Source organism: Etheostoma spectabile, chromosome 1 (genome assembly GCF_008692095.1).
Source record: "Etheostoma spectabile isolate EspeVRDwgs_2016 chromosome 1, UIUC_Espe_1.0, whole genome shotgun sequence".
Taxonomy (NCBI): domain Eukaryota; kingdom Metazoa; phylum Chordata; class Actinopteri; order Perciformes; family Percidae; genus Etheostoma; species Etheostoma spectabile.
Window position 1 is genome coordinate 2,646,383 of NC_045733.1, and position 14,705 is coordinate 2,661,087.

Here is a 14,705-nt window from a genome sequence, read left to right on the forward strand (position 1 = left end):
AGAGATGGGGGAAAAAGGATGCAGGAGTTTCCTGTTTCCAGCATGCTTAGCTTGGTGCTGATGAATCACACACACACAACACCACACACACACACACACAACACACACACACACACACACACACCACCACACACACACACACACACACACACACACACACACACACAACACACACACACACACACAACACACACACACACAGGATATGTCTGGATTGACATGCTGGTACATCCTGCCAGCAACAGAACAGCTGACTGTGACATCTTCCTATACCAACTATGTGTGTGTGTGTGTGTGTCTGTGTGAGTGCGTGTGTATGCGTGCTAACATGCATGCGTGCGCACATGTGCATGTGCATCTGGCAGCAGTATGGAGTCATGCTAAAAGCGTCTTGCGATGTGTGTTAATGATCTGTAAACACAGCAATAACATATTACAACTTTACATGGCTAACATTTTAGCCATATAGCTATTCTACACCCAGCTGACATAGAGCAACATTAGCATCCCTTTGAAGTCATGTTTGCGTCCAGATGATGAAATTAGGTCCAACATTTACTCTCTGAGCTCTGTTTTTGGTCTATGAGCCTACAAATGCTTGAAAGCTGAACAGAGCCTTTCACATGACACAGTCATTTAATCCATTGGTTGTGTAAAAATATTGATTAGTGCAACTTTAGGGTTAGGGTTTTGTTTATTATATTGTTATTGTACCTTGTAAAACAGAAGGGATTATCATAATGAAGACGGAAAATATAAATCATTTAGTATAAATATACATTTAGTAAATCATTTAGTATTTCCTCTTTGGCAATTTGGCCATTTCAGGGAAAATGCTAATTGTTACAACAACTATCTAAACTTCAGATCAAACATTTTAACATATATTAATCCTAAATCATAACTACAATCACGGCAAATGTTAATATTAGAAACAGGAATGGAGTTTCAAGGTGTGTGACTGAGCAAAAAATTACAGTTAACTATGGTCACGGAGCATTTACACTGCACTACGGTGACCTCTGGAATGTATTTGTGCGTGTGTCTGTGTGTGTGTCTGTGTGTGTGTGGGGACGTTGGTGAACTCTGCAATGTGAGTGCAATGAGGCCAATGCAGTTATAGGAGCGCAAGTAGAAGAATGAAAAAGATTTTGATGAATACTTGCAGTGTTTAACTACAACCTGCTATTGTGGTCTAACTTTCTATATAAGACCTGTTGACACACACACACACACACACACACACACACACACACACACACACACACACACACACACACACAACACACACACACACACCACACACACACACACACACACACACACACACACAACACACACAGCTATACATGTACAATTGCAGGTCTAGTCAGACTCCTGCGGCTCCACAACCATCAGTCAAGTTTAAGAGTCTGGAGACTGAATCTACTCCCCCAACACACATAGCTGGACAAGGCTGCCATTGAGCACCATAGTAGTAGCCTTTTAGATTTTTTTTTATGGTTACTGCAATGAAAAGTCAGCCTGGAGCAGCTACCTACAGTGGCCTTTTGAGCCAAACATGTCTTCCAAAAAAAACAGACCATAGAAATCTAAATATTATAGGTAACAACTGTTGTTTGTGTGCTCATTGACTTTTTGTGCGTCATATTTCGGGGATAGTAACCAAGTGCAGAATCATGTTCATTTTAAATCCAATGACAAAAGAGTCATTCACACAGACACAAACCCATGTGTATTTTGGCCTGTTTTTCTGTCTCCATTACATGAGAATGAACCACAAACTTTGCACCCACACACACCCCCTGAAGCTGCTAATCTACAGACAAGAACAAAAAAACATCCTTCCTGTCAAAGACATGGAGAAAACATGGGTATTCTGGTGTGTGTGTGTGATGACATTTTTAGATTCCAAGGACAGGGTGTGTTTCCTCTCTTGCTCTCTATTGTTCCTGCAACAACAGTGATCCTCGGGGAGCAGAGCAACCACCAGGACGGTAAAGCAGTAGCCAGTGGCAGGGAAGGACAGAGAGGCCCTGAGGCTGATGGGAAATAAAGTCTGTCCTCTTTTGCTTTCCTGTATCTATGGAGATTTAAAGTATAGCATGCCCACTGTGTCATCATTAGAAGTGATCATGTGGCATGTAAGGCAAAGATCTTCATTGGATGGAAATGAGGTTATATTCAGTGTGTCCGTGTTGGTGTGTGTGTGTCAGAGAAATCAGTAGCTGTGCTCTGTTTGGGAGGAACCCCTCCAGACTCCAGCCGCCCCTCATGGCACATGGTTACCTCTACCTCCTTTAAGCAATTGTAAAATATCTAATCATCAGCATAACGGATACGAATGTCTTTGCTGACATCTACAGGACTGTCTGTGTATAAACTGTCCTGCATGGACAACACAACGTTGTCCATGCAACTCTGCTGGCAGCACACTGCTCATTTCAAACTAAAATGTGAAGCCTTTGAGAAATGTTTTAACTATTGGATAGGTATTAGGTCAAAATTTGAAATTTAGGATAAGCCTTTATTGATCTCCAGAAGGGAACTTCAGGAGTTGCAGCAGCATAAGGGCGGAGGATTGCCAGAGTCCATTTGTTACCTAATGGACACCTCGGAGGGTAGTAACCCACTTACACCATGGTCAATTACCAAAGAATTTTTTTTTTAAGACATTTATATTTGTATGTGTTTTACAATCAAAACAATTTTAATAACTATTTTCTTGGCAACACCTTAAAGTTTGACTAATACCTGGAACAATCACTCCCATCATTATGCAATGGAAACATTCACTACTCTATTAACTAATATAGGATGGACCTTAGATACGACCTGGCATTGGGAGATATTTCTAGTCCGCTCAGGTCATAGAACCCTTTGGCTCAGCTACTGTTAAAGAAGCTAACGCTGTGCTAACGAGATCCAAAGTCAATAACATTGTTGACGGCGGACAAACAGTAGGTCTAAATATAATGTGACCATGTCAAGCTAGCTATCCAGCCATGTCATTGTTCCCAAATCAATATTAAGTATTAAACGTGTTATGTATTGAGACCGATGTTAGAAGTTCAATAACCATAAAAAATAATAAACGACAAACTGATACCTACAGTGGGGAGAACAAGTATTTGATACACTGCTGATTTTTTGGGTTTTACTACTTACAAAGCATGTAGAGGTCTGTCATTTTTAATCATAGGTACACTTCAACGTGAGATGAAATCTAAAACAAAAATCCAGAAAAAACAAAAACACATTGTATGATTTCATGATTTGCATTTCATTGCATGACATAAGTCAGAAATTCAGAACTTAATATTTGGTTCAGAAACCTTTGTTTGCAGTTGTAGAGATCATGTTTCCTGTAGTTCTTGACCAGGTTTGCACACACTGCAGCAGGGATTTTGGCCCACTCCTGCAGACCTTCTCCAGATCCTTCCGGTTTCGACGCTGTCGCTGGCCAATACAGACTTTCAGCTCCTTCCAAAGATTTTCTATTGGGTTCAGGTCTGGAGACTGGCTAGACCCCTCCAGGACCTTAAGATGCTTCTTACGGAGCCACTCCTTGGTTTCCCAGGTTGTATGTTTCGGGTTGTTGTCATGCTGGAAGACCCAGCCACGACCCATCTTCAATGCTCTTACTGAGGAAGGAGGTTGTTGGCCAAGATCTCACGATACATGACCCCATCCATTGTCCCCTCAATACGGTGCAGTCGTCCTGTCCACTTTGCAGAAAAGCATCCCCAAAGAATGAGGTTTCCACCTCCATGCTTCCCAGTTGGGCTGGTGTTCTCGGGGTTGTACTCATCCTTCCTCCAAAACACAGCCAGTGGAGTTTAGACCAAAAAGCTCCATTTCTGTTTCATCAGACCACATTACCTTCTCCCATTCCTCCTCTGGATCATCCAGATCTTCATTGGCAAACTTCAGAAGGGCTTGGACATGCGCTGGCTTGAGCAGGAGGACCTCGGATGCGCTGCAGGATTTTAATCCATTATGGCGTAGTGTGTTACTAATGGTTTTCTTTGAGACTGTGGTCCCAGCTCTCTTCAGGTCATAGACCAGGTCCTGCCGTGTAGTTCTGGGCTGATCCCTCACCTTCCTCACTATCGATGCTCCACGGGTGAGATCATGCATGGAGCACCAGACCGAGGGAGCTTGACCGTCATCTTGCACTTCTTCCATTTTCTAATAATTGCACCAACAGTTGTTGCCTTCTCACCAAGCTGCTTTCCTATTGTCCTGTAGCCCATCCCAGCCTTGTGAAGGTCTACAATTTTATCCCTGATGTCCTTACATGTGGAGCTAGAAAATTTTCTTTATTACATGCGAGAAAAAAAGAGATCTGAGAGGAAAAAGAAAAAAGTTTGAGAGAAAAAGTTATCACACTGATAGCAAAAAAAAAGTCAAAAAACTTTAAACTCTCAAATATATATATATATTTCTGCTATCAGTGTTAAAAAAAAAAAAGTAGGATTTTTCTCTCAATGTGAAAATAGTATCATGGTCCAACGGTCCTATTGGCCAGTTGGATGAGCACCGTCTTGTCTTGGGACTCCATCTGAATCATTACACCATTGTCACAGACATGGATAGACAATTAGCAGCCATGCCCACTTCAAAATAAATACCTTTTATTATCTAAACACTTTTTAACAGTCAAACTGAAACACTGACGGTGAACTCCAGGTCTTGCAGCCACAGACGGACCGTCATCTGAGGGGATCAGCCAGCGTGGAAACATTGCTAGAAAGTTTCACTGCCGACCTCACCTCCATGTTTTGAGGAAAACACTTTTTTGAGAGAATTCTTTTTCAAACTGATAGCAAAAAAATTTATATTTGACTGTTAAATATTTGAGAGATTTTACATTTTGAGAGAATTTTTTTTCTTCACACCAATGGCAAAAAATATGAGTTTAAAAAAGTATTTTGAGAGACTTTTTTGCTATTGGTATGAATATGTTTTTTTCTCTCATAAAATGTTTTTTGCTATCAGTGTGATATATTTTTTTCTCACATGTAATAAAGAAACAATTCTAGCTCAATACTTAAACAGCTCTCTGGTCTTAGCGGTCACTGTGGAGAGGTTGGAGTCTGATTGATTAAGTGTGTGGACAGGTGTTTTTATACAGGTAACTGGTTCAAACAGGTGCAGGTGATCAAATACTTATGCTATGCAATAAAATGCAAATTAATTATTTAAAAATCATACAATGTGATTTTCTGGATTAGATTCCATCTCTCACAGTTGAAGCGTACCTATGATAAAAATTACAGACCTCTACATGCTTTGTAAGTAGGAAAATCTGCAAAATTGGCAGTGTATCAAATTCTTCTCCCCACTGTATATTAAAACAGGATACTGTAACGTGATTGAGCCCAATATAGTCTGAATGGTGGTGGAAAAGTATGCTTGATAAAAATGTTTTGGTCGATTCAACCTTCATAAACAGACATCAAATCTACAAGTATTTCACAATAAAAAAAAACTTCCCTAAAACCTCCGCTTAAAAAGCTGATGCTGCTATTGCGGTTTTTAAAGAAACACAGGATTACAGTTGTCTCATTATTTAAAAAAATGTATTTGTATGTACTTACATACTGGTGTCAAAAGAGTATGCACCAAAAATGCCACATGACTCACAATTACAAAGAAAAAGCATTTTCTTTTCTTCAGTTATAAGTATTGAAAAAAAACTATGTACAGAAATAAGGGCATGGTGACAAGATAGTACACTAGAAACAAACTTACGGTCACAATATGATTTAAATGAGTCTGCAAAAAAGGACAAACAAAAAAATAATCATACACTGCCTTGGTGCTCTGAACTTCAACTTGTATTTCCACTCAAAAGGTAACCTTGTGCATCCTCTCCACTGCCCAGCATCAGGGCGTTTTCTGAGCGTTCTCACAAAATGACTTCTCACCGGTTTCTTTTTCTTTTAATAATTTCCAATAACTAATACCAGTACATCAAAAATGAAAAATTAAACACTTGAGTGGAAATACTTATTTTACTTAAAATACATTTCCTAGAGATGATCTTAAAAAGATGTTACATTGGAAACGGGGGACAGACAGGAAAAGTAAATGGGGTGGAGGCGAGCTGTGTGTGGAGGGCCAGTCCAGAGCTCTAATCATCACCTCTCTCTGGATGGACACAGACAAAGGGCAGCGAGTGTTTTTTGTCTGGTCTCTCTGTGACTTTCCTTGCTATCAGATCTTACAGATGAAAAGTACACTAGCTCACAAAACCCTGGCGTCTCCTCTCCGTCAACACATTTACAGATTTGGATCAAGACTAGACACCAAGCAGGAATGAAAAATAAAGATGATGGTTATTGGGCTGTTATGTGACCAGCAAGACAGAAAAAAACATATCACTTGTGAATGGGTGCTAATGGGGAAAATATATATAAATGGCAAACAACAGCAACTGGACTAGTACCCCAAACCCATGGGTCCCTCTTACTGGAGTCTAACTTTGACTCACACAAACTGCCCCGATCAAACTCAGGGTGTGATATGGGAGAGGAACCTGACACAGGTAAGCAACTCATTCAGTGCCACACTGGACTAGCACGCGCACCCTACTGCTTCTTGAATCTTCATTTTGGGCTACAAAAGACAATAATACTAATAATTACCTTTACGCAATGAAAATCTACCGGCAGCCATTTCGGTTCTCTTCTCTGGGTCTAGTTAATTTAAGGATGTGAAATGGTGCCTATGAAAGAAATTGATGCTTTTAATGGCACTTTGAGATACAATGAATGCCTTGTTATTTGGACACAACACACAGAAAGCATTGTTTGATTTCATATTGGGAAAAGTAACATGCACATTATATATTGCAAATTTGCAATGAAACTGCATGTGTCACTCTGTAAAATGTGAACAGCAATCAGACACATGTCAACATGAAAGCGATCCTCAACATAATCGTGAAACAGTCTTGTGGAAAAAGATTTGAACAATGACAGAGTGCAGTGCATGTCCGGTAGACCGGTTCGTGCCGCATCTTCCTTCTAGTTACGAAAACTTAGAAAACGATGTGCTATTCAGCATGCCTATGAATCTGCCTCTTGGGAATTTAAGAAGTAAAAGTGTGTCCAGCTTATATCCAGCGAGAACAAATGAAAAGAAACAACTGGAGGGGGTGTTAAAGTAATCGGCCTAAAACAGAGGGGAAAAAACTATACTGATGAGCTTAGTTCAGCCGGTCTTCGAGCATATGTAGAGGAATTGTAATTTCTGTTTACGGGTGTATTGATGTTTGTGAGGTAAGGGTTACATTTTGAACAGAATGCGTCTCTGGTGTATCTGGGGTAGCCTGGGACCAGCTGCTCCCTCTGGGACAGTTTCTCTTTGCCTTTAGTCGCTTTTAGCCTTTTTGCTGTCGTTTCCGTTCTCCGGCTTGGCTTCTTCGGCGTCCTCTGGGTGCTTCCTCTTCTTTGTGTCGTCTGGCTGATGGGACGGGTGTGGCCGGAGGGTGACGATGATGCAGGTCATGTTGTCACATCCTGTCCCGTCTCCAGATGTGTCAGGGGCCAGACAGTGGTCCAGCAGCTGCGAGGAGGACATGTGGGAATTTAAAACTAAAAGATGCAAGAACCTACTTAATAATGAGAAGCATGAGGTACCATGTTCGGGAGTCAACTTCAGCTGGAATTTAAATTTGTTTGACACACAAGCACACACTTGGAGAGATGTCAAGCGTGATGGGGCTTTCATCCTTCCTCTAATTGCTAATTTACTGCCTGGCAGGTACCGCTGATAGAGGGAGGAGAATGGTTTTGAGAATGGGGGCTGCCGTCTCGGTTAGTTTAATTTGCCATATTTTAAGATAAGGGTCTAATTTATTTATTTTTTTACTTAACTCTACCACGGTCTCTCTGATCTTAAATTATTTAATCAACAGCTTTCATACATAATTACAGTTTAATTGGAATAAAAATATTTTCTGAAACTGCAGATTTTAATATCAGGCATGTAACTGATTCCTCAATGTGGTTACAGAAACTCTGACAAACAGATATGTGTTAAATATTAAGTGTGCCTCTCACCTCTTCCACTATGCATGAAAGGACTCTGACTTTGCCATTCTCATCTGGTTTGTTGATCCTCTCGCTGATGAAGTCCACCACCTCCTGACTGCTCAACACATTCCTGCACACAACCCATATTCAGTTCAATTTCATTTTTAGTATCAATCATAAGTTATCTCAAGACACTTTATAGATAGTGTAGGTCTTGACCACACTAAACTTTACAAAAGACCCAACAATTCCAATAATAGGAAATAGGAAGAGGGCTGCTCAACAAGTAAAGGACAAAGCAAAGCAAAAAAAAAAAAAAAAAAACTTGCATGCATTAACATGGTAACTGGAATATTGAAATCTACAGTTAATAACGCATCCTGATCAATATACAATTACAGGGCTAATCTGCCAATGACCATTCAAACTCACCAGATGCCGTCGCAAGCAATGACCATGAAGTCGTGGTCCCCATTAAGCGTCAGAACTTTAACATCTGGCATGGCAGAAATCATCTGCTCCTCTGGAGGCAGAGTCTTGTTCCTCTTATAGAAGTGGTCACCTGAGAGTCAGAGTCCAAGAAAGAAGCTTGTTAAGAAAAACTATTCTTCTTACAGGAGGTGATCATCTAAATAGGCAAACATTATAAAATTACCAATTTAAACCCCAAACAAAAAAAAATTCTATTATTCACCTGAGCTGCAATTGGGTTTAATTTTGATGCAACAAATATGGCTGCTTACAAAAAAACTTTTAAAAGTCACACACAAAGTCAGCCATACCAATAGCTCTGGAGAGATTCAGTCCGCCGTTGACCCGTCCATCCATGGTCACTTTCCCTCCTGCGTTTTTAATGCGAGCTAGTTCCAGCTCGTCCTCTGGCTTGTGGTCGTACGACATGTCGACAGCTTTGCCTACAGCATCACAGCAACAGAGCTCTTACACTTAAAACATCACTGCAACAACTCTTAGATCTGCCACTTTCATTTCAGTGGCAAACATGCAAGAGCAAAACACCTTGACTGGCTGTTGCCCAGTAAAACAACTATGTTAACGGCTAATTATTTTTTTTAAATAAACACTTTGATAGTCATTATAAAACCTCTTCAAAAAGGAACATTTCATCAGATTTTAAGTGACAAAAAACAACAACATTGAAATCTTCCTCATTGGAGTTGGCGCCTAAATCTACTTACATTCATCATATGCTTAGGTGTGCTTAAATTAATTCACAGCATGCACTCTCAGGTGGTTCAGGTGCAATCCTGTAACATCCTGAGTATTTTTCATGGAACGGAGGCATTTTATAACCAGCCTGTTTAATAAAGTCAGTATATAAGCTTTGTGGACCAGCATATTACCGTAATGGCTTGTTAATCGAAACAGCAGTGCCGTTTCACCAACAACATATATACCAAATAGTTTGGACCTACCGCGCTCAGAAACCACACAGCGAGAGTCTCCAGCATTGGCCACAATCAGCTGTTTTCCTCGGATCAGAGCGACGACAGCTGTGGTGCCGCTGTCTGAGCCAGGCTGCGAATACATAAACATGGGAGACGTGACACACCGTTAAAATCTCCATGATATTTTACACCAACATTAAGAGACCAACTTCCTATTTCCATAAAATAAATCTGAAACCTATGCAAAACTCACCCCGTGACTGAAATGAACTACTTAAAAGCTACCAGAAATTTTTCTGTCGAGAACAGAATTCCAGACAGCCACCAAAGCTTCTTCTATTTACACAAGTGATGTGCTAAAAACAGATCTGTGATCGGTCAGATGCACCAGAGCAGACACTTTACCTAAAACCTAAATCGCACTGAATTAACCTGGAAGCCAAAACTGTTTTGGGCTTTTAACAAAAAAGTTAAGATGATGATTATGTCAGCTCCACCCTCAATGCATTTTACATTGCAACTTATCTCAACGGCTAAAAAGAAAATTCAGAAGTCGAGGCAGCCCATATCCCTGACATTCGGCACGATGTGGTGTCTGTACTGCATGTAGGAATGTTGTGGATTTGTCACTTGCATTAGATTAGTTTCAATCTTCTTTATACACACCTCCTCCTTGCCATCCATTCCAGGTAGGCACATTTCCTCCTCTTCTTCATCTTCAGAGTCTTCCTCTCCCTCCTCTGTATCCTCCTCTTCCTCCATCTCACTACTGTCACCCTCTTCCTCTTCACTGCCATCCTAAATAACAAAAATAAAATAGTTACAATGCCACAATTACAGTGCTTTTCTTTTCAAGTTAAGCCAAACAGGACTGTTTATTCTGGTCTCCGGTTCTCACCTCTTCGTCACTGCCCTCCTCCTCTTCTCCCTCCTCAGACTCCTCACTGTCATCAAAAAACCTAGACTTGGAATCTCCAGCAGCATTGGAGGACAAAGAGGAGCAGGACGGACCTGCGTCTCCCTCTGCTTTACCAGCCTTTTCTTCTCCATTGGAGCTTCCTGACTCTCCACAGTCAGCTGCTGTAGAAGACAAACAAGGGAAACATGAGGTGTTGGACAAGAGGAATAGAGAACGAACATAAGAGGAGAGTAAAGGATAGGATGTGGTGCCTAGATGTCTTATTAAGCTACTCATGAAGCCATTTCTTTAAGGTTATGAACGTAACAGCACAATTCTAAAGATACATTTACAGTGTTTAAGCAGGCAGACCCTTTCCCATAAAATTATTCTCATTTTCAATATTAGTTTATAATAATAAGAACATTACAAAGTTTTTTCATGTCATCTTGTTAGGACTCCTGACTCCGAGCTCCATACCTGCACCACTGCCTTCACCTCCTCCTGTTCTCCGACAGGCTCGCAGCTTCGACCCGCATGACGCTGCTTCGCCTTCTTTCACCTTCCCATTGCTCGCCTCCTCCGCCTCTCCATTAACTCCTTCCTTCTGTCCTTCCCCATCTTCCCCCTTGTCCCCCGAAGCCTCAGGGTGCGAGCAGGACGCCTTCTTAGCAGCCGCACTAAGAAACAAAAAATAAATAGGAAATAATGAGCAGCCGACCACATGAGTCTTAAACTACTGTTTTACACATCAATTAAAGAAACCGCTCACTGAGTCACTAAAACCAAGAAAGAGGTTTCTGGTTGACTGAATATAGATGACTATGTCCCAAAAAAAGTCATTAAATTGTTTTTTTATTGAGGTCTACAAAGTTCACTGAGTTCAAACAAAGTACATACAAACTTGCAAAAGATTAAAATATAAAACTACAAAGTTGCCATGTTATGTTACTTCTATAATGTGATATTATTCCTGTTCATATAGATTCTTGAGACGAGACATCATACAGCAAGATGATCAGTTTTATGTGTCGGCCGTTGGGCTATCAGTTATGGATCATCTGAAAGATAGGACTGTTACAAAATCTGGGATTACTGTATGGGGTGACTTGCATGAAGGCCCCCCCCGCGTCATTTTCCATGAAGTAAAATCTCCAGGAAGTTCAAGTCCCCATTTCACAGGCTCTTTAAAGTGCAAAAATACTTCTTCATTGGCACATGAGTGTTAGTCCTTGTATGAAAAGTCAAAATAAAAAGCATGTTGGCCTACCTGAGGGCAGCTGCATGCTTGACGGCATTAAGGTTCTGACCATAGCGTACTAGCAGCTCCTCTATGGTCATTGTGGCTTCCTCGTGGAGCAAACTTGCCTCCTCTGTGTCCACTGGAAGGAGGGCAAAAACATTGATCCACTTAGATGTCATTAGAGAACTATATACGGTTAAAAAAAAAAAGTTTATAAAGACATTACCGTTCACGTATAAAGACGGGCGCCATCTTGGGAAAACAGTAACATAGCTCAAGCACAGCGTTCGGGGTTCAACTGGTCATGACCGATTTTCCAAGATTGCACGTGCATGTATATGCAAACTTTACAGTCTTTATAAAATATATTTTTAATAAACTGTATATACACTTACAAAGTTCTCAATGCTTCGGTTTACATGTATTGACCCACATTATTCTATTGTGGAAGTGTGGTGCTTTTTTGAGCCTTGTAAGTGGTGTAGAAATAGCGATTTGTTTGTACTTCTTCCATGCCCTAACTACTAGCGTTATGAGGTAATCAGTGGTTTGCGCTAGCTTGTTTCAAGCTAGAGACACATTCAATTAGCATGACAATATATCCCAGAGAATGACGACTCGGTACACGTGTTATTAACCCCTAGGTTCATTTTGCGCCAAAATTGTCCTTTAGCAAAAGGGCTTCTTCTTGGTCAGAAACATTTTTTTTTTTTTTAATTTGTATCCCTAATGTCTTGTATTTGTTGTATTCTCACGGTCTGTTCTATCATCTATGCCCTTGATTGTGGTACTTCTTTAATAATTATGGTCGTAACTTTCATAGTTGTGGGGTGTACTCACAATCATCCTCCTCTGCCACCTTTTCAACGGGCGGCTCCTCTGTGGGCCGTCCAGCAATCTGGATGAGCTCCTTAATGACATCCTCTCTGATCATTCTACGGTCGATGGCCAAGAAGGCTTCCTCCAAAGCCTGGAAACATCATGCAAAAGGGTCGGTCAGTAAAAGCCAAGCGACACAGCTTAATATTGGGTTAAAGATCGATGAGATTCATAGTGCGGGTCTGTTCAGAGTGTTTTAAATGTGTCAATACTGTACTGAGGGAAATTGTATTGCCTCTAATCCCACCCAATTTGTAACTATGCTACAGTTGAGCAGCCAGCCTCCGGCCATTAAAAGACATCCGCTCTTTCAATCTCTTATTTAGGAGAGGTCACGCAGTGGCTTCTCACCTTTTGCAGTTTGCCATCTTTGTAAGTCTTCTGTTCCTTGATGATGTCAGGAAGGTACTTTGAACAATACAGTGCCACCTCTTCACCTAAATGGGAACCGTATACATAAGTATCCATAGGACTCACAGAAGTAGTTAAAAAAAACAAACAAAGAGGGGAAAGCTTCAGAAACACGTCACAAAAATGGGTGTGTTGTGATCCAAACATCAAAAATGTAGTTAAGATTTGTGTGTCTGGCTGCTGGGTGCGATGCAAAAAATGAGTTTGGGAGAAACTGTTGTTTTTATAAAAATATATGGGGGTAGTGTGATGTGCACTGCCAATGTAAGGATTAGGAAAATACTGTTAGTTAGTAGTTAGTGTTTAAATGCTGTGAACTCCACAATGCATTCTGCAAAATAATATAAACAGAAGACAGCATGTGTGTGTTACCTCCATGTCCATCATACACAGAAAACATGGCTGTATCCTCATCAAACTCTGGGATACAATTATGAGCATCCTGTGGCACAACAAATGCAAAAATGCACATTACAATCCAGACGTGGCATTTTACAAACTGGTACAAATCATAGCAATCAAAACTCCTATCTGGTAAAAGAAAGCAACCTGTACTTTTGGGACAAGAGAGTCAGAAGGGATACGATGACAAGAAAGGGAGTCCTTTAAACATTATCTTATAAGATTGTCATATAATTTACCGGCTGCTATTCTGTTGAGAGCTGTTTTATTACTGCTAATTAGCTGGTTTTCTCATCAGAAGAAAAGGAGTCAAAGACACTTGATCTCCAATTGCTACAGTGAAGTACTTTATTAGACAAACAGGCAATTCAGTCAAACAGCGTCAATTGCATTATATTGAATGTTGTGGTAGAGTGATTACAATGTAACCCAGCATACCAAAAACACCCTGAGGAGGAATTAGGGATTTCATCCACCACTGCAGCTGATGCTCGGGTAAAGCTAGTTTAGGAGTGTGACGAACTCTGTGTACTGTGAAAATACACCAATCCGCCCCACACAAACAAACCTATAGCAAGAAAAACCTCATATTCCTTTGTCCCGCCATTTACGACACAAGATACATTTTTTTTTCCTTCGTTGTTTTCACAAAGTGGCAACATGGTTGTCTTTGATCCGATTCATTTCAAGCCTCACCTCCATGGAGACGCGCCAGCCCTGCATGGCAGAGAAACCGTAGCTCATGTTGCTGTTGCCGCCATCGGAAGAGGTCTTGGTCGTGTTAGGTTGCGACAGATAAGCCCCCATGGTTGTCGGTTTCTATGGCTTTACACCTGGAGAGAAGACGATACGGAGGAAACAAACATCACACTTTAGCTCACATAAAGAGACACATGGAAAACCCAGTGTATTTGTCACACTTCAACTGCGTTAACCAGATTGGCTAGTAGTTGCTACCTAGCTAACGTTAGCAACACCACAACAAAAAGTGGACGCATCAGCTAGCTAACATCACCATGCTAAAGGGAGCGAACCCGGCTAAACTTCCAGCCCTAACCTCTGCCCCCGCCATGCAAGCGGCTGCGCAGTTGTAGATGGATCAACACTCAACGCAGACGGTAAATTTACCTATTCTGACTGAGCGGGATGAGCTTGAACACGGGTTCCAAGAGAGAGAGCTTCACATAGAAAAGATTGCACGCGTGGAAGCAAAAGCCGCTATCAACCTCTATGCTATCAACACAGACAGACCGCAGAAAGAACCAGGAGCAGTGGAGGAAGTGAACGCGCGCGCATGTCCCTTTCGTTCGGAATTCGCAATTCGTTCCGAACAAGGGGGCGTGCCCGAAACGTCACGTCACACGTCATGATGTCACTTTAAAAACAAATTTTAATCAAGGAACAGTTAGGTTCTATTTCGT

General features: G+C 41.0%; 1 protein-coding gene across 2 annotated transcripts; it reads right to left on the reverse strand.

Annotated features, from left to right (window-relative positions):
* Positions 1-5,491: 5,491 nt before the first annotated feature.
* On the reverse strand, positions 5,492-14,673 carry ppm1g (protein phosphatase, Mg2+/Mn2+ dependent, 1G). 2 transcript variants are annotated; one of them, XR_004332382.1, is made up of 15 exons: positions 14,413-14,673; positions 13,981-14,117; positions 13,255-13,324; positions 12,823-12,908; positions 12,433-12,562; positions 11,620-11,731; positions 10,830-11,029; positions 10,350-10,531; positions 10,118-10,249; positions 9,479-9,581; positions 8,828-8,959; positions 8,478-8,607; positions 8,073-8,175; positions 6,945-7,575; positions 5,492-5,506 (listed from the first exon to the last, which is right to left on the reverse strand). XR_004332382.1 is itself a non-coding variant. In XM_032518107.1 (14 exons), exons 2-14 carry the CDS (start codon positions 14,089-14,091, stop codon positions 7,381-7,383), a joined length of 1,686 nt encoding a protein of 561 aa, XP_032373998.1. In that variant the 5' UTR covers positions 14,092-14,117; positions 14,413-14,673; the 3' UTR covers positions 5,569-7,380. The 2 variants fall into 2 exon arrangements, 1 of the variants encoding a protein (XP_032373998.1); XM_032518107.1 differs by lacking the exon at positions 5,492-5,506 and having other exon boundaries at positions 5,569-7,575.
* Positions 14,674-14,705: the final 32 nt, after the last annotated feature.

Excerpts from the sequence above, each read along its gene's own strand:
- ppm1g (XM_032518107.1), bottom strand. The coding sequence starts at position 14,091 with ATGGGGGCTTATCTGTCGCAACCTAACACGACCAAGACCTCTTCCGAT. Across the intron at positions 11,732-12,432 it reads GGTGGCAGAGGAGGATGATT|TGGACACAGAGGAGGCAAGT; the intron begins GTGAGTACACCC and ends CCCTCCTTCCAG. Across the intron at positions 7,576-8,072 it reads TTTCATGCATAGTGGAAGAG|CTGCTGGACCACTGTCTGGC; the intron begins GTGAGAGGCACA and ends TCCTCCTCGCAG.